Source organism: Rhizoctonia solani, chromosome 13, assembly GCF_016906535.1.
Source record: "Rhizoctonia solani chromosome 13, complete sequence".
Taxonomy (NCBI): Eukaryota; Fungi; Basidiomycota; class Agaricomycetes; order Cantharellales; family Ceratobasidiaceae; genus Rhizoctonia; species Rhizoctonia solani.
The window spans coordinates 1,498,788-1,519,177 of record NC_057382.1 but is presented as its reverse complement, the minus strand read 5'-3'; the positions used below and the strand labels follow the sequence as shown (position 1 = coordinate 1,519,177).

At 46.8% G+C, this 20,390-nt stretch overlaps 7 protein-coding genes across 7 annotated transcripts; 5 read left to right on the top strand and 2 right to left on the bottom strand.

Moving 5' to 3' along the window:
* Positions 1-38: 38 nt before the first annotated feature.
* On the bottom strand, positions 39-5,690 carry RhiXN_07306 (uncharacterized protein; the record flags this gene model as incomplete). The annotated part of the gene is made up of 31 exons (XM_043327122.1): positions 39-130; positions 190-483; positions 548-769; positions 836-998; positions 1,055-1,123; positions 1,182-1,259; positions 2,052-2,081; positions 2,141-2,260; positions 2,321-2,449; positions 2,504-2,521; positions 2,568-2,626; positions 2,682-2,774; positions 2,827-2,891; positions 2,942-2,950; positions 3,013-3,065; positions 3,116-3,186; positions 3,242-3,267; positions 3,319-3,380; positions 3,417-3,445; positions 3,501-3,562; positions 3,621-3,753; positions 3,817-3,917; positions 3,978-3,986; positions 4,053-4,071; positions 4,128-4,283; positions 4,334-4,388; positions 4,438-4,527; positions 4,585-4,606; positions 4,681-4,706; positions 5,504-5,560; positions 5,613-5,690. The coding sequence occupies 31 exons, from the start codon at positions 5,688-5,690 to the stop codon at positions 39-41; spliced, it is 2,490 nt and encodes an 829-aa protein (XP_043185594.1).
* Positions 5,691-6,358: 668 nt separating this feature from the next.
* On the top strand, positions 6,359-6,811 carry RhiXN_07305 (uncharacterized protein; the record flags this gene model as incomplete). The annotated part of the gene is made up of 3 exons (XM_043327121.1): positions 6,359-6,386; positions 6,419-6,648; positions 6,701-6,811. The coding sequence occupies 3 exons, from the start codon at positions 6,359-6,361 to the stop codon at positions 6,809-6,811; spliced, it is 369 nt and encodes a 122-aa protein (XP_043185593.1).
* A 719-nt stretch (positions 6,812-7,530) lies between these two features.
* On the top strand, positions 7,531-8,232 carry RhiXN_07304 (MIT (microtubule interacting and transport) domain; the record flags this gene model as incomplete). The annotated part of the gene is made up of 4 exons (XM_043327120.1): positions 7,531-7,578; positions 7,710-7,869; positions 7,922-8,039; positions 8,091-8,232. The coding sequence occupies 4 exons, from the start codon at positions 7,531-7,533 to the stop codon at positions 8,230-8,232; spliced, it is 468 nt and encodes a 155-aa protein (XP_043185592.1).
* A 336-nt stretch (positions 8,233-8,568) lies between these two features.
* RhiXN_07303 (uncharacterized protein) lies at positions 8,569-10,944 on the top strand (the record flags this gene model as incomplete). Its single annotated transcript, XM_043327119.1, has 14 exons — positions 8,569-8,672; positions 8,727-8,747; positions 8,795-8,836; positions 8,886-8,941; positions 8,994-9,089; positions 9,141-9,212; positions 9,260-9,290; positions 9,587-9,650; positions 9,790-9,942; positions 9,990-10,195; positions 10,254-10,330; positions 10,385-10,532; positions 10,584-10,676; positions 10,725-10,944. The coding sequence occupies 14 exons, from the start codon at positions 8,569-8,571 to the stop codon at positions 10,942-10,944; spliced, it is 1,383 nt and encodes a 460-aa protein (XP_043185591.1).
* A 677-nt stretch (positions 10,945-11,621) lies between these two features.
* On the top strand, positions 11,622-14,325 carry RhiXN_07302 (trehalase; the record flags this gene model as incomplete). The annotated part of the gene is made up of 9 exons (XM_043327118.1): positions 11,622-12,119; positions 12,245-12,484; positions 12,903-13,019; positions 13,075-13,421; positions 13,531-13,588; positions 13,649-13,670; positions 13,729-13,966; positions 14,047-14,211; positions 14,268-14,325. The coding sequence occupies 9 exons, from the start codon at positions 11,622-11,624 to the stop codon at positions 14,323-14,325; spliced, it is 1,743 nt and encodes a 580-aa protein (XP_043185590.1).
* A 409-nt stretch (positions 14,326-14,734) lies between these two features.
* RhiXN_07301 (acyltransferase) lies at positions 14,735-16,113 on the bottom strand (the record flags this gene model as incomplete). Its single annotated transcript, XM_043327117.1, has 5 exons — positions 14,735-14,877; positions 14,932-15,050; positions 15,108-15,249; positions 15,302-15,629; positions 15,850-16,113. The coding sequence occupies 5 exons, from the start codon at positions 16,111-16,113 to the stop codon at positions 14,735-14,737; spliced, it is 996 nt and encodes a 331-aa protein (XP_043185589.1).
* A 2,050-nt stretch (positions 16,114-18,163) lies between these two features.
* On the top strand, positions 18,164-19,309 carry RhiXN_07300 (carboxyphosphonoenolpyruvate phosphonomutase; the record flags this gene model as incomplete). The annotated part of the gene is made up of 4 exons (XM_043327116.1): positions 18,164-18,372; positions 18,429-18,645; positions 18,705-18,983; positions 19,037-19,309. 4 exons carry the CDS (start codon positions 18,164-18,166, stop codon positions 19,307-19,309), a joined length of 978 nt encoding a protein of 325 aa, XP_043185588.1.
* Between the last annotated feature and the right edge of the window lie 1,081 nt (positions 19,310-20,390).

Sequence of the window (20,390 nt, the reverse complement as noted above, 5' to 3'; positions counted from 1 at the left end):
ACACAAGAAAATGTAACAAAATGTAAGGATACCTGACATTACTCTGAATACGTGTCCGCCAAGTTCGTTCCCCGAACTGTCTCTATTACCTTTCTCACACGCTCGTAGACCGCAAAAACAATAGCTTGCCCTATAATACAAACATGCGTCAGTTCACTTGACCCTACTGGTATGGAATAGTAGCCTCACCAGGCGCGACACGCAGCACTCGGGGCGTGATTCCTTTGTAGAACGATCGTACACCCTCCTGCTTCCACATGTCCGCACCAATCGCCGTAATCCGAGCCAAGGCCGTCTGACCGGGCTCAGCAGGCGCTTTTTGCAATCGCGTCTTGATTGTGTCGATGGGGGCATTGGAGAACGGACCCATGGCTCCCGAAATGAGACCGATTAACATGTGTTGCCACGAAGGAAGATCGACAAGATCAGGTTGCCATTTGTGTGCTGCTTTCTTCAGTTCTTGGTAAGCAGTAAAGTTGGCACCTGAAATGGTTCAAGCGTCTATAAATATCTATTCTTTGATAAACTACGAGCTGCATGCACATACCCTGATTCGTAGCCTGCCTCAGAGCCGTGAGACTGACTCCACGATAGAGTGTAGAGAAACCTTCTTCTCGGACAATGGTATATGCGGCGTGCGCGGCGTTTCGGTAGCGTGGGACTTCGAGAGGGTCGGCCAGCGAATGCTGTTGTGCCTGTAGACGAATTTTGACCACTTCCATAGGTGTAACCACTGCGACAGCTTCAGTGACACCGGCACCCAAACCAGCTACGTTTTGTGCGTGTATACAGTCAGCCGAAATGATCTAACCCAGTAGCAGGGGATCACTCGTACCAATGAAAACCATGCCGGTACTCGCTTTACCCGTCTGTTTGTCCGTCAAGAACCCCTTGTATGCCTCGAAACTTGTAAACCGGATCGCCATTTTGGGTATGATACCGCTCAGTACGGCTCCGAGACCCTTGTACAACGCAAGAGGCGTTTCACGGCGAACGATCTGCATGCCGGTCATCGTGTTGGTAGCTCATCTTGTTGGGGGCGTCTCCAACTCACTCCTGGCATTCTACCAGATCGTGAAAGCTGCATTCGGACTTTGATAGTATCCAGAGGTTGGCAACAAAGCTAAATAAGTAGTAATGCCATGTAAGAAATCGTAAACTAGGCGGTAAATCGTACTGACCGCCTCTGCCATTCCAGCTGTTCCACCTGCGATAAGATGAATCGCAAAGGGGACCTTTGCCTTTTCTCCATTTCCATTCTTCGACATTGTGTTTCAATCAACCCAGAGAGAGAAGAGGGGACTAATCCGTTAAATAGAGAGGGAACGCAAAGCCCGGAGAAAGAGAGAGGGAGAGGAGATTAAACATAGTCCACAGCTGGTCCAGCTGTTCAAATACTAGCTCCAAGAGTATTGCTCCCGGCAGGAGTCGCGTCTTGAGCAGGTCATGGAATACAGTGGGCAATTGTGACGGAGTTGTCGGGAAGTGAGGGGTCTGTCAATCACATGCCACCCTTCGGTCCAACGCGGACAAGACGGAATCACAAGCCAAGGTATGCTTACGGTAATCAGCCAGCTCTGGGAAACGGAATGCTTTAATTTGCATCGAGCTATCTGATAGCACCTAGCCAAGGCTAAATATCCCAGCCTATGATAACCGAGAAGTAAACGGCGTTTCTCCAACGTAACTCTCGCACGTCAATTCCTATCACGCACGTTGACAGCACACCAGCGAGCAAATATAGTAATATGTAATTGATCATGTTTGAGATATTTCATGACACTGCACATCCTCATCACTGGTTCTCATAGCTATGCAGAAATAGTAAACGTCGAAGATGTCCCTGTGAAGGAACCAATAGATCCTATCAGCGGCTTGTTATTGCCATTGTAAGTGATGCGATAAGAGCCAGCTATTGAGGTCAAACCAACGTTAGTACTTTACCACCAAGGAGAACCTTATTAAACCAACCTGGAGTTGTGGTCTCAATCGTCCTGAGTGATGGTAACTTCATTAGGGACGCAGGTTTAACTAATCAAGTAAGGACGTACCAATTGGCAGTAACAGTGCTGTATCCCAACCTAACCAAATAAAAATAAGTTCAGCCAAAATATATGGACGCATTGATCCAAAGGCCCACCGAATTGGTTCTTAACCACCCAAATTTGGTGGAAGGGTGCGAGTCAGTGCGGACCGTTGTCCAGGTGCTACCGATGAGTTGGTCGATTGTCATAAAAGTACCTTCCAATCGTAGATTATTCTGAAATTAGGTGTCATTATCGTCTTTTACACCCCGAAATTGGCATGCGGTTCGACTCACGCGAGGGTTGGCACCTTGAAAAACGGTTGTTACAGTCTGACCTCGCTTGTACGGCGCGCTTGTATTGACATCCGTGAGCACAGAACCAAAGCTCTTCCCAATTGGTGAAGCATCAAATACCACGCCCGTCTAATTTACGATGTCTTGTCTTATCAGCTCAGTGATCAGAGAGTTGGTACTAACCTGTAGTGAAATGGCTTTCTTGGTCAAATCCTCTGGAGTAGGCCCTGCGGGGTGCTCCGGCTACGTTATCCGCAAGGAATGGAACATACTTGGTGAACAAGTCGGTGTATGCTTCGAGTGTGACTATTTCAGATTAGTCAATAGGAAGAATACCTCGCATACACCCAGGCGTGCTCACAAGGTCCGTAGATCGTAGAGGCTCCTTCGTAACGCTGAATTGAGTACTCCTCACGAGTAGTTACATAATGAGCGTAGGTATTCGCAGGACCGGCTGTATTGAGCAAGTCAATACGACGCAGGAGATTGTTTGGGGTGTGACATACCAACAACAACGTATGCATTACTTCCAATCACTCCGTTCAAAATGAGTTTCGCGCGGACAGCCTCACTGAAAAATGTTGAGTAAGCCGTGTTTTAAGTGAATCCATAAGACCTCACCGCAATCGTCTACCGGCCATGGTAGTCAATTCTCCGGAAATATTAGCATGACAAGCTGGCCAATACGGAACATCTGAATATCAACAATTGAAGGCTGCCATGGATACGGCGTGTTGGCGTAGCCCTACTGGGTGTTAGTTAAATGTTTCATAGGAAACCATAGCGTGTGCATACAGTGTTCAAAAGGATGGGTTTTGGATAATGACACGCCTTTTGTGCTTCGTTTGGTGGAGCAGTTACCGCGCCTACATCATACACGAGTAAGTGTCAACGTGCTCGTTAGATGTCATCGTTTCGGACCTTTGACTATCTCCCAGAAGGGGTTCCTAGTGATTTATTTAATAACTTAAACAGACAAAAGTAACCAACAGTCTTACTGGGATGTAGAATTGTCTCCTTGAGTAAAATCGAATGCTCCAGGTCCATCACTTGAAACAGACTATTTAATATTTGCCTATGGTCAATTGGAAATCACTTGCGTTGTTCCACCAGCAAAAGAATATCCTGTTATAGATTAGAAGCTCAGTTTAGATTCTTAACATCTGTAACGGACGCGTACCCATCGCAGGAGGGCAAGTCGCAACTGTTGTTCCGTTGGCCAAAACAAAAGAGTAGTTCGACCTGTTGCATCGAACAAATATTAGACCCGTATCATAAGAAAAAATGCAGATGGGTCTACATGTTCACATAGCTATGCAAGCTCCTCACAGCGCCAGATACACCCGGCAGTGTGCTACCCATTAGCGTTTTTGCGCCATTGAACTGGTTGGTTCCAATAATGAGGTTGGATTCGAAATCGGAAACGCGGAAACCTGGACCACTATTCACGAAATAGGTTCAAATGGAGAGGTTTGAGTTGATGATATCCAGCGTACCGTCCATGACAATCCTGAGTCCGGTTACCGCAGGTAGACCTCTGGTATTCGCAAGGCTGGCCGTCCCAAGGTTGCCCGGGGCTCTCACGTATGCTCCTAGGCTACAAAACGAACACAAGTTACGAAACTACTGGCTTTTGTTGGGAACAAATATGACATACGTGTTGGGGCTTTGGGTTAAAAATATTATTATTGAGTCAGAGGTTGAACAGATCGGGCTTGAACTCAATCTTTACCTTGTGTCTCCAACATTGGCTATATTCGGGAAAGATGTTAGGAATGAGTAGACACCGCAGTCATGCTAGGCGCACCTTGCACAAATCCCGCGATAAATGTTTCTTGCCTGGGAGGACGTTCGGTTGGGCGTATGCTAGAAAAGATTGCTCCCGCAGTCATGCTAGGCGCACCTTGCACAAATCCCGCGATAAATGTGTTCTTGCCTGGGAGGACGTTCGGTTGGGCGTATGCTAGAAAAGATTGCTCAAGTGGCAGTTATAACCAACTTGAATTTACTGACCTTCATAAAGGTAGGCCGCCATCCCCTTATTATCGGTACTAACGAGTGTATTATTCTATCGATGATTGAGATTGAGTGCTATTTGATGGACGATGAATACTCACCTCATATAAACTGGTTCCATGAACAGCAAAGAAACTCAAGAATCCCCGGTCAGTTCCATTCGTGGCCTTGAATTTCAGCAAATGAAGCTCCTATGTGGCAACCAAGAGAAGCGTTAGCGGCCCAGTATTAGGTCGAATATGATATACCTTGTCTTGGTCATACTTGTATCTGAAGGAAATTTATGGGTCATTGTTAATGTCTCTGACCAAATGGATACAACGGGGTTTACTTACTTTACTTACTTTGCTCGCTCTTCCGCAGGATTCGCCTCATATGCGAATGGGGAGCGATTATGTTAGTATCTAGAATAGTTGTATTCCCTAGTGACAGTGTTCCCAAGCAAGTGAGTCATGAGCTCTTTGAATGGCTAGTACAGTTCCTGTATCAGAAAACATATTAGCACACATATATTTTACTGTGAAACCCTCAAGATTTTACCATTAACGATTGCATCGTAGTTTGCTTCACAAATCCAGACTAGTGAGCTGAGGTAACAGGTTATTCAAGAACCCCCCGACGCCCGCGTGTGAATGCGTTCGAATGCGTTCCAACAAGAGCAAAATTCGCTTCATTGTAGAGCCCTGAGGTTGAATGAGTAATTAGTCGTTGCGTCCCTCCGAGTTCGCACGGTTAATAGCACTGACCAGGTAAGTTGCTCAAGTCGCTCAAGAACGCCTCTGCGGATAGCGGTGTCACCTGATTGAAGGTCAGAATTTACGAAAAGAATGCGATCCTTGGCAGTATGGTTCCCGGAGTTGCAATGATGTATGCTCTAGAGAATTGACGCATATGAAGGCCAGTATCGGTTTGTGAGAGCGGCATAGCCCATCATATTCGTTTCAACATTGGGCTTGTGGATAAAAGTTAGGTATGCATGGGCGGCGGATGTTTCAAATGGATTTACCCGGTGACGTCCCGATACCTAATCCAAGGAGGTACTGCTGAGCGCTCGCCTTTGAACGCCAAAGTTCCCGCCCCCATCTCCAAGCAATGTGGCAGTAAGAAGTAATAGGTAGCTACCTAGATACTTTACCATAATAGCAATAGTGCATACAAGCTATTCACCCAATCTGAAAGATGGTGAAGAGGGGCTGGGAACAAGGCTGCAGCTGCTGGCACCCCCTTGATATATGAATAGGTAAGTATAGTACTGAGGAACAAATGTCATGCTCACATGTGCAGAATCAACATTCACATTCTGGCCATGTGATACTACACCTTCTCCGATGGCACTGGCGGAGAAGATTGGCATATCTGGCTATCCGAGGTAATCGGAGCTCTTAATCAAGGGTAATGGATAGCAGATAATTTGTAGAGATACGACCAGTGTTTATGATGGTGGTCGGAGATGGTTATTTGTTGGCCGTGTTGGACGCTAGTTGAGTATTGAAGAGGGTTTGGTTGGTCTCGACGATATCAGGTCTGTACTATGCTGACTTTGCGTTTGTGCCCAATTATTGAGCCGAGGTATCCCAAGATAGTACTATAGAAGAAATTGAAGAGGAAGCAGAATATTCCTTGCCGTATGGACCAAATGGAGTATGGTTGATGAGTTGATGACGTCACGTGGGTCAGATTGGATATGGCTGTGCCGCCTTGCTTCTTAGGCTGAACTCCTCCATCACCAATCCCAAGGGCACGTATGCAGAAAGCTAGGAAATGGAAGCCCGCTATCCCTTATTCCCCACCCTCCAGGGGATTGGAGAACAGACGTGTTTGCCTTGCAGTCTATCCGCATGGCTGCAATATACAATATTATGATCCGAACAATCAATTCCATTATCCATCATGCCTATACCATAAACAAAACCGATATCCAGGATTCATGAGCTACTGCTGCAACCTTGTGCGTAGTGCGTGCATCATACGATAACCATATTCACTCTGTGCCCTTCAGGCTATTTTATCCAGTATCACGCCATGATCGAAGACTTTATGTCCTTTTTCTGTAAGCTATATCTGAATTGTTTCTGGTGAAAGCGATCGCGACTGCTACATTTTTCCATTTTAGAGAGATGGGTTTCACAAAGAAGCAAGGTGCCCTTGTTCCGGAGGCAATGAACCTGAAAGACATGGGCACATGGGTCAATTTCTGTACGGATGTTCGCAAGAACAGTGCCAAGTATAATCCTGGAGACCTTGTTGGGCCTCTTAAACAATTTGCCGACCCTATGCTTACTCACATGAAACGAACTATGCCTTTGCTTGATGTAGGAGAATCGCCGCACCAATTACATTATCTCTGCTAACTGTGACTTCCAGGCTGCATTGCTGAAACAGTACATCCAACCAGATATGCTCAAGAGCTTTGAAACACAGTTAGAGGCCAGACGAGAAACGATTGCCTTCCCTTTTCAGCAGCCCCACTCTTAATGGTCAATTCCGATTGTACTCATAACTCTTGGTTTCCTCCTGTAAGTTTGTACATAATATGACATCCATGACTTTTACCGATATTGCAGACTTAGGTGCCAAGTCCTGTGGTAATGGCTTTGCGGTATGTGGTGATCCCCCTGAATTCTGGCACGTGGAAATTCAGCCAATGCGATACATACATGAGGCCCAAGGAAGTAAGGGAGCCATACCGGGGAAAAGATGCGGTCAATACGAATACCTGCTTCAAGCTGCAATCGGCTACTGGGTCTGGGTCTTTTACATACTCTCTGGAAAGTGTTGAAACATTCAACCGCTCTATAGTATCTATTTGATATATCGCAATATTAATTTGCTTCTAGAATAAACTATAAGCTAGAATATATGCTAAATGCACGAGTCACGATCGGTGCTGAGAGCAATCGTGCACGCCATTTGTTGAGACGTGAGGGACAGAGCCGGGCGCTTGGACGATGCCAAAACAAAGGTAACGGGCCTGCTGACTTAGCACGTTACGAACCCGCTTAGGGTGCCACTGGTGCCTCGAGAGGTGAGCCAAGACCCCCGCACCGTTCTTCGGGCAATATCTTTCCGTCACAGACATACCCAGTACCTTGGCGTGCGACTCGGGCTGTACATGCGCGTAGCTTATATTATATCTACTTGGGCACAATATGGCACACCTTGAGCACCGAGTTCCAGTTTATCCATCCTCAGCCATGTCTAAACCTAGTTTATCCGAAACTAAACTTCTAGATGATGCCCAAGTTTGTTTGTTCAAGTAAATGTGGTTATTTTGTCTCTGGTATCTCATATGGTTTGTTTTAGGCAACATTGGCGCGTGCAATGCAGGCGGAACATGCAGGTCAACTTGATGCTGCTTACCACCTCTATATAGAATGCGCAAAGGATTTTGTTTCATCTGGCTACTAATTCCACCCGCCCCCAAATACGCAATGCTGCAAGGACGGCCGGGTCGCGTGCATTGGGCCGAGCAGACTTGATCAAGAACGCAAAACAGGGAGCTGAGAAGAGTGCAGCGAGATCCACTCTCGAAGGTTCGCCCCTAATATTACATAACTTCTTCTTCTAATGATTCAATCTACATAGAGGAGCAACTGCACATATTGAAGCGCTCTTCGCGTGTGAATGGTATCAACTTACCCGCTTGGCCATCCAGCATTGGCCAAAGCTTTGGCAGCGATGACCAATCTAGGTCTATTTTCATGTGAGTGGCCAGTCGAAACCATTATGAGCTCTCGTTCTTGATTCTGCCTAGTGATACGGATGGCGCGCCGCAACTCTCTCCAGCCCATAGTGCAGCCTTGGCAGGATGGAACGCCCCTTGGCCGAATTACCTATGGTCGACCTTGAAACCCCCGATGAAATCGTGCAAGATGTCGTATCCGATTGCTCGGTAATAGCCGCTTTAGGTGTTTGCGCAGAGCATCGCCAACGATTTGGTACCTGCGTATGTGTATTTGCTCAAGCCTGAATTGCTTACAGATAATCCCGCCATTAGCTGGCACTCTGCTCTATATATCCTCAAACGGAACAAAACATTCCCTTTAGAAACTCGCAAGGGAAGTACTATGCGGATGATGTTTAATGGAACATGGAGAATGGTGTGCTCTGCTGTCTTTCGGATAGGATTCGCTGACTGACCGTTCACAGATAGGTATTTGGCCCCGCTAATCGACCCTGATGGATTTCTAAGTGTCACACAGTCATAGATGAGCTCTTGCCAACCGCACCCGATGGTCGTTGATTTGCGCTACTACCGTGAAGCAGGCCCAATTATGGCCTGCATTGCTGGAAAGGCATATATGAAATTGATGGGAGGATACGACTTTCCGGGATCGTAAGTGTTCAAAGAAGGTTCGCTAAACACTCTTACTGATTCTGTGGCTGGTAGAAACTCTTCCATCGACTTACAGTATGTATATTTGCATAAGCCAAGCATCGGCTAACAGCATTTCTCAGCGCCATCACCTCGTGGATTCCAGAACATATGTATCTCAATGGGTACGTTTTCCCTTGCAGTGCTTGGTACCATATCTAAATATCTGCGAAGTAACGATTTTCAACGGGAGAAGAGCTGGAAACGGATTTACGATGGATTCATTAACGGTAGGTTCGACCGAGATGCTGGGATAGATGAAATCTGATATCGTGTTAATAGGCAAAGCATTACTTACTCTCGGCACTGGGGAGACGGTGACTAGCGAAGATCGATGGAAAGACATTCTGATTGCTGCACATAACTATGCTATCGTGGGTATGTGAATATTGATTCTATGTGGCCACACAGTCCTAATCTAGCACTCAGGTCTTGAAGATGATGGCACAACGCAAAATCTCAAGGTGCTGAATCCATGGAGGCGCACAGATGCAAGTCAAGGTACGTTGATTTCGATTTAACACACGGTATGGACTGATCACTCAAAGGCGGTGGCTGCTTACCATTTCGTGGGGCCTGGTGTGCAATTTATTCGAGAGTGTATATCTTAACTGGGACCCCAACATGTTCTCCCATAGTAGAGTTATCATGGGTAGGGAATTTTGCCTTCTATCTTTGAATTCTTAGTGATATTTGATGTAGAATGTGGCGACCACCTACGGATGAGTCGGGAGAGCACAGCGGTATGAACTATCTTTGAATTCTTAGTGATTTGATGTAGAATGTGGCGACCACCTACGGATGAGTCGGGAGAGCACAGCGGTATGAACGAAATATTTTTGATTACTTCAACGAGGAGTGCTGATATTGCTTAGCATCAAACCATCACTACCGTTTGAGGCAGGCGGATTACCTCGTGCGGACCAAGTCCCAAACAAAGTAAGCGCATTCGCCTGGGTAACAAGCAATTAATCGAGCATAACGCAATATAGGGCACATACTACAATAGTCCCCTATCTTAGTAGGTTTTTTATATCCTCTTTGAATCTCTGCTTTGAATTTGAAGTTTGGTACTTAGATTCGAATCAAAGACACGCCATCGGACGAAATTATTTCTCTCATCGCGGCTCGAGATGGGAGTGGTCCCGAAACCGGGTATACCCTCTCCATATACTCTCATGCGAAGATCGAGATTGAAGCCATCACCAAGGTTCTTGGATATATAAAAACCGTAAGCTTGATTGAACTCGTATTCGCCAACTCTTAGATCTGGTTCAGGCGAAGGGAAATTTCACCAGCAAGAGTGCAGGTGGTAATGCATCACTCCCCACGTTCATGAATAATCCACAATACCGTGTTCGTATCGGAAATGGAACTGAAGGAGGTAGCAGAGGGCGTGTGCCGGTGAAACTAACAGTTGAAGGTGCACGTACATTACCGCTCAACATGAAGCTCGTATGGTCGGGGGGAAAGAGGGTTTCAGAGTGAGTTTCATACTCGTCTTCGTTAGTCATTGTTAGGTAACTGTTGTTCTTTTGATAGTGTAGTTGCCGGAGACGTGATTCTTGACTCTGGCGCATACAATTTTGGATTGGCATGCACTGAAGGAGAAGTCCAATGTAGGTACAACTCGATACAACATTACCATTCTCTGATGGAATTTTTGGTTATAGCTGGTGATTATACGTTGGTTTTGTCTTCGTTCAGAGCTGGACAACAGGGAGAATACGCTCTTAGAGTTGAATGTGATGCGAGTGTAGAAATCTCTCTGCTTCCCCCGGAAGGAGCGGGTATGTTTCATAAAACTGTTAAAGGCGCTTGGTATGTTATTGATAGTTCGCTAAAATCACAAGTTTCGCTAATACATCCCAGGGACGCGGCGTCTGCCATGGGTGGCCCTTCGTCAGGAAAATACGAGCATAACCCAACTTTTGAGATCGCAGTGTCTTCACCGACTCAAGTCAGGTAAGATATTGTCACTTCTGGTTGTTGTGAGACTCACAAGCACCCAAGTGCACGACTTCAAATCATTTCTAAGCAACAATCATCACTTCCACCTCCGCCTGCATTGAACTTAACGCTATTCGAGCGCAATCCTCAGGGACTACCAGGGAAACAAGTGGCTACGTCTGGCGCATATAGTGACGCAGTCTCGGGCGTGATGCTTCCAGATACAGCTTTACGACCTGGGATTATCTTTTTGTGCCGTCGACCTATTACCCCAACGTCCTAAGTGACTTTCAAATACTACTCTATAGTACAACGAACACGCTAAATCCTACCCGAATCCGATAGGCTCCGCTATTTATGTATTCTTATGTATGCCTTACCCTCTCACCACAAATGTATTTCGATCGATATGCATTACGTATATACGTACGTTGCCGTACAGTACTAATAAATGCAATCCTCAGCCCTCGAAGCGCACAAAATTAGCGCCGAGCTCACCGCCTAGCTCGGAAGCAAATCGATCAAGCTAAATACCGTCGTGTCTACTATCTGCCTCGTTAGTTCATATCGTCGGGGCATTCCTAGTTTCTCAGCCGATAGAACTCATTTGGAGGACCTCTTGTTCAAGCTCTTCGTAAGCTCAGTCATCCGGATATCATGCGTAGTGCACAAGTCTTTGCAGCGCCAACACTCTAGGGAACCCATTTTTGGAAGCCACAGCGTAAACTCGGCCTTGAAGTTTCTGTCAGGTCCATTTTTACCTATCTGTTCTCTGATGTGCGGCAAAATCTTCGTGGAACATATACTATATGGTAGGGATGACGCACCTTTAGTCGCTAGAATGATATGGAATAAGGACTCAGTTGTTCCGGTTTGGATTCAAGCGGTGATTTGGCCGACCTGTATAATAAACTGCAGGCTTCATTCAACTTGCACCGTAGCTCTCTTCGTTCTCCCAACATGAAGGGAGCACTAAACCTTTGGCTTACTCTGGCATTTGCTACTGCTACTCTCTCTTATGACCGGCCTTCTGCATCGATTGTTATGAACGACCGAGCCGCTTATCATGCCTACGCCCTCAACGATGGAATGTGCAACCAGCGCGGTAATCCTCAAAGGTCTTTGGTCATCCCAGGCCCCGAAATCGTTTCTCAATTCTCGGTCTGTCAAGGACGAAACGAATTCGGTGAGCTTGTGTCTGACACCCAGTGGATCGGTGTATTGCAACGGGACGGTATGCCTCTACGGTACCTACTGTATCTGAGTGCTGCTGACTACGCACAGCTTATACATCTTTGGAATGACGCAAGAGACCACATCGGTGATAGCAAAACCTTTGTCGATCGTGCCAGTAATTTTTCTGGCTCCCAGATTAATATTGCATTATACCATGTGTTGAGCAAGCGCAACTTCACTGTATCAGAGTTCTTGGAGGAGGTTGATTCTATGTTTGAATTTGTAAGTATGCTGCGATTGGTCCACCAAACCCGAACACCCATCAGCTATAAATAGCACCATCCAGGGAAAGAATTAACAGATTATGAAAATTCACGATTCCCTCATACGCCCTCTTTCATTCTTAGTATACGGCCACACAAGCAAGGACTTTCCGGGCATGGACTAAGATTGTACACCACTACTGGAACAACCTCGACCGGACTATGATCCAGAACTGTTTCAATGACAAAACATACGGTACTCAAGCCCAACTTCTACCTGGCCCCGGCTCACCATCAGTGGGCACGACCTTAGGAGCTTCTGGCTACTCTCCTTCAGCCGATGAGCAATGTGCTACATCTATCATTCGCTTGGAGCACCCCTTTGTGCGCTGGCGGACGTTTTCGTGAGCAATACTACTGGGATTCATTCTTTGTTATGGAAGGACTTCTTGCTGCTAATATGACTTACTTGGCTCGTACCACTCTTCTCAATTTTTGGACGAAATAAGATCCTATGGATTCATTCCAAACGGTGGACGGTAAGTGAGATTTGTAGGATAATACTAGGGAACTTATCAACACACAGGAAGTACTATCTGAATCGGTCGCAGCCACCTCTGTTCATACATGTATGTGGCTTATTAACGTACGTTTGCGGGGGCGGTTAATTATTATCATAGATGCTCCATGCGTATGTTCATAATACAAATGATACTGTGTGCTTCATGGAGCATTACCACTGGCAGAGGTCAGCTCATTCTCTCCCTATATTTCAAATTCGCTGACCCGAGCCTTGGAGCAGAAAGAACTTCGGTGGTGGGCTGAAAATCGTGGAATTGCAGTCAAATCACCACGCGACTCGTCCGTCACCCACTTCGTCTACCATTATAACGTGAATGCTGATGGACCACGCCCCGAAGTAAGTGATTTTGGTTCTGGTAACGAAGAAAAACTTTATTTTAGTCGTGAACCAGTCTTACGCTGAAGACTGGATGAGAAGGGTCCAAATCCGAAGGATCATCCCTGTGGACTTGAATAGCATTCTCTACCGATGTCACATACTAATTGCAGAACTCTACGAACGTGCTGTTGACGACGAGTCGCCGTACGCGTGGCAGCACAAGCAAAGACACGAAATTGCCGCATCTCTTCTCAAATCCGCCATCTTGGACTTGCATTGGAATGAAAATAAGACCGGGTTCTATGATTTCGAGCTGGATACACATGGTTCGAAGTTGAAGGGACCAAGAACTGGCGTATCAAAAACTTTTGGAGCGGAGCTACATTTACGCCATTCTGGAGCGGAATTTGGCCCGAATCTGTGAGGACGAACCAATCAGAACAATGGAGGCATTTTCAGGGATGAGAGACTTGCTGAAGCGGTGAGGCCAAATTTAGGCAATAATACCACCCATCTCATAGAAGTATAGTTATGGAGGGCCACTGCCTGCGACTGTTACCAAGTCCGGTCAGCAATGGGACTTTCCGGTATGTATTCTTACACAACCTCGGTTTATGCCACTCATCCTTGTCCCACGTGGGGTCTAGAACGCTTGGCCGCCCTTGCAATGTAGGTTGTGATACTCCATCTCGAGGAATCATTAGACTGAACAGAAGAATCACTATAGATGTCGCAATTAAAGCCCTACAGAATATTCCATACAACTTGAGTACTGCCGACGCTTTTAGGTTCGCCAAGACGAGCACCCCTCAGGGTCAGCTTGGAGTCGAATACGACAAACTCCCAGTTATGGATGGAGAAAATATCACCGGCAGGGAGTTGGACGGGAGCACATCTTCCAGTTGGAGGAATGTGATGCTCAAGGAGCTATCCATGCGCTACATGACCTCAGCCTTTTGCAACTGGTGAGTGGTCTCACTTCCAATGGTATCGGCGCCAAGCCAAACGATGACTGATACGCGTATCGCATACATTTCCGGAATAGGAATGTCACTGCGAAGCTTAGGGACGACGAGATCGAGGCGATCGTTCAAGACAACCCTCGTGAAGATGCGTGGCTTGACCATTTCCCGGGTGCAATGTACGAGAAGCTAAATGCTTGGGATGTACCCGTCGCGGACATGGCGGAGAGTACGAGGTCCAAACTGGGGTGAGTTGCGTCACTTCTTCTAGAAGTGCCGATTCTGATTCCTGTTGCACATGTAGTTTGGATGGACTAACGGGTAAGAGCGGATCTCAAGATGACGTACGAATTCATATCTAACCTACTCTGTTAGTGTCGCTATCTGGATTGCTCACGTTCTTGGCACGAAGCTTGACGACCCTGTGTGCCCTATGCTGCCTTCAAACCTGGGAACGCAGCACATAGTTCCCACAGAACTTGTGATTCAGTCGTAGGCTGGGCGATTTATCCGATGGAGACCTTGCGTTCCTGCCCGGATAGAAGTAACTTGAAGTCTAACCACCGTTAATCATATTTATGTCCATTCTGATTCTTGTGTTTTTCTGATAGCATAATTGATGGTTTCCTCGGCATAACTAGTGTGACATTCTTAACAAGGTCGTAAAGGACATACGAGTGGAATCTAAGGTAACAATGTGGTAGATGGCCAACCCATCCACCACTGACGAAACGACAAAAACGAAATAAAAGTCTAGCTGAAGTCATTGTGTTACGAGACTGAGCGCTCAGCTCTTTTTCGCTTGGCAGCAGGGATGCTGAGCCAGCTCAGAGCAATGAGCACTCGGATAATTGCACCAATACCAAAAGTCCAGGTAGATCCGATAGCGTCAACCAATGCTCGGCCGGCAATACCTGTACAGGATATGTTGGTAAATAGTATTAAGATACAACGAAATAATAACTAACCTCCAATAATCAGACCCAAGACAGCAATAGCTTTGTGGTCTCGTTGCTTGATCACAGCCGGTTTGAACAACTTGGGCTCTCCAACAAACTGCACCCAAATTGTGGTAAGGACGACCGAGCTTTGCAGATGAAATGACCATTAACACTAAATCCATTGGACCTGTTCATATACTCACGAATTGAAAATGTTTCCGATTCGGACACCAGTGTGAGCTTGAAGACCCATGGCAGCGCTTGTAAAGCCCAAGGTGCAAAATCCGAGCACGTTTCCCCAATTGGCAAACTCGCTTCCCCTAGCGCCCGCAAAAGAGCTCTCGCCTATAGTAACACATCAGACGAGACATGATAGTCGACAGGTCTGATGACTTACCGTTTGCATGGCAGCAAAGTGTCGCCCCAAGTGTAAACATAGCCTGAAGGAAGGTGGTTGATATGAGCCAGGCTCGTTTCCTGGCACCGATATGGTCGCCGAGTCGCCCACAGAATGCACCAAACAGGAAGCACAACAAGGATGCGAGAGCCTGTGCATCAGAGGTCTTGAGCCCAGTGTCACGTCGCCAGTCCCATTGCTCGGCTGCGAGTGGGTTCCACGATACTTGTTCTGGCACAGTGGTTGGCCAGGGATTTTCGGTTACAGGATGGGGGTACTTGGTAAACAACTTGGCAATAGCCATGGCACATTGGATCGTGTTCCCAGTCTGGAATGATGACCATACGTAGCAGGCGGTGTATGTAATGGAGTTTGACTTTTTACATAGCAACACGAGATATCAGTAAGTACGAGTAAATTTACAAGAAATAATAATAAAACTCACGTATCCAGTCATGAAGCAGTAGGCAGCCAACGGAAAGCTGGCAATGTTGGTGTCAACTTCGTTCATCAAGTACTTTCGCATCTTGGCCGAAAAATGGGCGCACAATCAGAGGTAGCTCGGAAACTGGAATTTCCGGCTCTTCTGAATCTTGTGCAGCTGGGGTGGTGGGCGAACGAGCCTCCTTGTTCATCAAGCCCTCCTCAAGAATGATACTATTGACCGCCGTTATGGGCTCCCCAGGGGAAGGATGGCCCCTCTCCACAGCATGAGGATCGTATGCTTTCGGCGGACTTGAAGGCTCAGATGGAGTGACAGGCATTTTTTCGTCGCTGTTTGCATAAGAGAGGGGTCGTGTAGCATCAGCCATCTAGATAGTAAAATTAGTAACCACAAAGTCAGCGAGAATACCAGAGCCGCTGACCTTGTCCAGCTAATATACTTTGGTCTACAGCAAGAGCCGGATGGGGAGAGGAGACCTAAGCGGAGTTGGCGCTAGCGACGGGTTGAAGAAGGATTTCAGCTTTGTATGATGCCGAGAGCGAGTGTGTAAATCCGGCCCGATCCAAGCCCGTCAAGCTCATCGGATGTTTTCGGATACCATTATTATCTCGACACTTAAATCCGCCAGCATTATTTTTGCGATGAGAAGAGTGTCAGAAGTCAAATCGCGCGTGAAACAGAATCGGTGACATGAGTATTTTCCTGCCTTCCCGATTCGAAGTGTGGGTGAGAAGGGGTAATCGCGGTACCTCAACCACATCTTCGGGTCTATGACAACAAGTAGACACTAATCAAACTACCCTGTCACCGCCGATTTTCAATGGCGTCTTCTGCCAAGCCAAGCCAAAGTTCTCGACTAAGAGTTCGGGACCGCTGACGGTTGTCAATAGAACCTCTTAGCTACGCTTAGCATACCCTTTATGTATGACACGTGGCTTGTCTAACGAAAATCTAGACTACACAATGTGGCACAAACTCTTGTCCTAACTCTAATAGTTATGGTACTTGCGTTATTTACACTGCGTGGGCTGAACCCTCGATTTGCAGATTCAAGCCACCCCCTGGAATATGATTATCTTCACGTTTGATATCCAACTCTCTTGTCTAACGAAAATCTAGACTACACATGTGGCACAAACTCTTGTCCTAACTCTAATAGTTATGGTACTTGCGTTATTTACACTGCGTGGGCTGAACCCTCGATTTGCAGATTCAAGCCACCCCCTGGAATATGATTATCTTCACGTTTGATATCCAACTCTCTAGTACTGCAGTCAAACTCATCATCGATAGATAATACACTAGATCCGTCTGCTTCTGTAATTGTAAGATATCAACCTATCTATCGGGACTCAGTTGTGAACCCATGTAATGATATTCTCAATGGCCGAATGTTCATGGGCTTGGCAAACAATTAATGCGAATTCGAGTGTTTTTTTGAGGACGCCTAGGCACTAGTGGATCAATGGTAAAGGCAGAGGCGATCAAAACTGTTCCATGAATATTATTTTCAGCTCGCAAGGTCTATTTGGGGATTAACTCGGGCCAATGCGCCTGCCAAGTTATTCAAGTATGTCTTGGTTGAGATTTGCCAAGTACCTGCTCTGCCGGGGCTTATACTGATAACCGGAGCGAAGCGTTCCCTTCCTTTGGTTCGAGCTTGAGTAATGACTGTGTTTATGGTTGATCCGATTTGTTCGGGCGAAATGACAATGACAATAACATTCTGTTCATTTCCTCAACAAGGTTGCTGGCCTTTTCGCTGTCTTGCGCGCGATTGTACCTGGATGAGTCAATTTACATGGCAGATCGATGGTCGGTAACAAAAAGGGAATCTCGGAGCCCAGAATTTTCTATGCCATGCTGTATTATCAGGGTGCTGTCAAACCTTGAGAAGCTGGTGTTTGATCAACGGATCCTGAATTTGCCGATGACGTACCAGTTGTTTCTCCGTCGAACGCATTTAGCACCACTGCTTCCGTGTTTCCACGATTGCTACTTTGGGCGAATTCATCGCGCTTACTCCGAATGACACCAAATTTCCTAAGATTCACGACCACCCAAGCTCACCAGCGGTTCTATCTTCGTAAATTGACTGAGAACCCATGTGCCGCTGAAAGTGTACTTGCTTGGCAGCGTTCCCCCGGTAACTCTGGTTCTTCTTGGCCGTCAGCTCTGGCGGATGCCTACGTGAGCGGCGATACGTGGGGCTTGGCTCGAACGAAATCATTCTGTAAAGATGTGCTGAGATTCGTACAGGTACGAGTTCTATGTGCAAGAACATAGGTATAAAGACCCTCAGTCTGAGCTGGTTTTCAGTCATCAGCTCCTCAGCTTCAATCCCTCCTATCTCCTCAGCTCTTTTAAGCCCTTAAAGCCTCTCATCTCCCTTCATCTAAATTTAAAACTTGCCCGACATGGTTATGCAACCCATCCAGACCTTTGAGCGCGAGTATACCATCCCCGCTCACCTCCGCCACACCGCAGATGAGCCGTTGTCTGCCAAGGCAAGCACCCGTCTCCGCCAGATGCTTGCTCGTCCTGGTATCGTAGCTGCTCCTGGTGTATGCGACGGTATCAGTGCTCGCTGCGCTCTCGAGGCAGGCTTCGAATGTCTCTATCAGAGGTAACGCTGCATTGCTTTACCACACGCATATACTTTACTCACACTGGTACTTTCAGCGGTGCCGCCACTACTGCTGCCAAGCTTGGCATGCCCGATCTCGCTATCGCTACACTGCCTGACTTTGTCCAAAACGCTGGCATGATTACCAGCCTCAGCTACTCTACTCCGCTCATTGCCGACGCCGACACTGGCTTCGGCGGGCCTGCGATGGTAGCTCGTACAGTGCAAATGTACGACCGGGCCGGCGTGGCAGCTCTCCACATCGAAGATCAGGTAAGCAGATATGCGAGTTCGACCCTTACTTGGCAAGATAATTGACTGCGGGGTCGCAGGTTCAAACTAAGCGATGCGGACACCTGCTTGGCAAGCAAGTCGTCTCCACTGAGGAGTTCGTGACCCGTATCCGTGCAGCTGTCCAGGCTCGCGACGCTATCCCGGGGTGCGACATTGTTGTGATTGCTCGTACCGACTCTGCTCAGGTGCTCGGCATGGATGAGGCTATCCACCGCTTGCAAGCAGCTGCCTCTGTCGGTGCTGATGTAGCGTTCATCGAGGGTGTGAAGACCAAGGAGCTGCTCGAGAAGACTGTGAAGGCATTGGCTCCTACACCTGTAAGTCTGAGTTAAACATACCCTAACCGAATAGATATTGACGCAGATAACAGGTGCTTGTGAACGTTATCTCAGGCGGTCTGACTCCTTCGTTCACTACCCAAGAGGCAGAGGCAATGGGTGCAAAGATCATCATCTTCTCTCTTGTCTCAGCCGTCGCGGCAGTGCATGCGATCCGCGAGGCAATGGCGCTACTGAAGAAGACCGGCACTGACCACACATCTGCCCGGGGAATGGACCCACGCAAGTTCTTCGAGGTTGTTGGCCTGGACGAGGTGATCGAGGTTGACAGGCGTGCAGGTGGCACTGCTCTCAGCTCTATCTGAGATGTTCTATATCATGGTTGCTTGTTTTGATAGCTTTTGTTGATAGGGCTGAGTATGTTGTGCGATTAGATGTAGTTTTACTTGATTTCGGGCTTGAAGTTTGTTTATAGACATTGTGAATAAAGCCCATTTTCTATTTTTATCGGTCTGCTTTTTGCTCCATTGAGCGTTTCCTTTATCTATAGGAAGTCTACCCAAGACTGAATCCTTATCGTACGCATTGTGATGCGTGGAAGCACAGTGTGAGCGACAGACCCAATTCACTTCAATTTGAACGACAATATAGCCGATAATAACATGAAGATGGTAACATCCAACCAAGTGCACTTATCAACACCTCTGTTTAATTGAGAGACGAATACTGGTGAAAGACATCAAGAGACCATAGCTGACCCTATAATAATTCTAAACGAAGCCCGTGAATGAACGGCGTTGAGCCTAAGGGTGTGATAAAATGAAGTATTTAAGGTACAATCGCATCAATATTAGAGTTAATTAGACACCTTGATATTGCCAATGATTATTCTCATAGGGACTCGTCCGGACTGCTCCCTCTTTATGAGTTGCAATTGTGTTATACTACACGCCCTTAATCCAAAGCGTCCCGCTATAGTGTATACAGTTTATAGCGAAACAACTCTCAGTTTGATAGCAATTATTATTTGATAAGACTGCCGCCGGCACTCACAGGGTCGTGCCTCTTCGAGCAACGTAAGTTCAGGAAAGTCGTGTGACTAGCATTGACATGATTTCGTTAAGATTGTATGTCTTAGCTTTACGGCAGGCTCCCCGCTCTTAGATCACTGTCGCCCAGCTGTCTATCATACATGCCGTAGATCCCCGAGCTGAATCTTCACTTAGTCACAGAGAGATACTAATAATAATTCTGAACGGCCTACAGAAACCCGATCAAAGAAAAGCATTAAAGTTTGTTACCACAATTCTTAGGCATGGCTTAAAATAACAGAGATATCGATTCCGACCATGTTATTCGCATGTAAACTGTAGCGGTGACACCTATTGGCATAGTACAAGCGGAAACTCGGCATATCGACATCACAAAGCTGCCACAAAGGGCCTG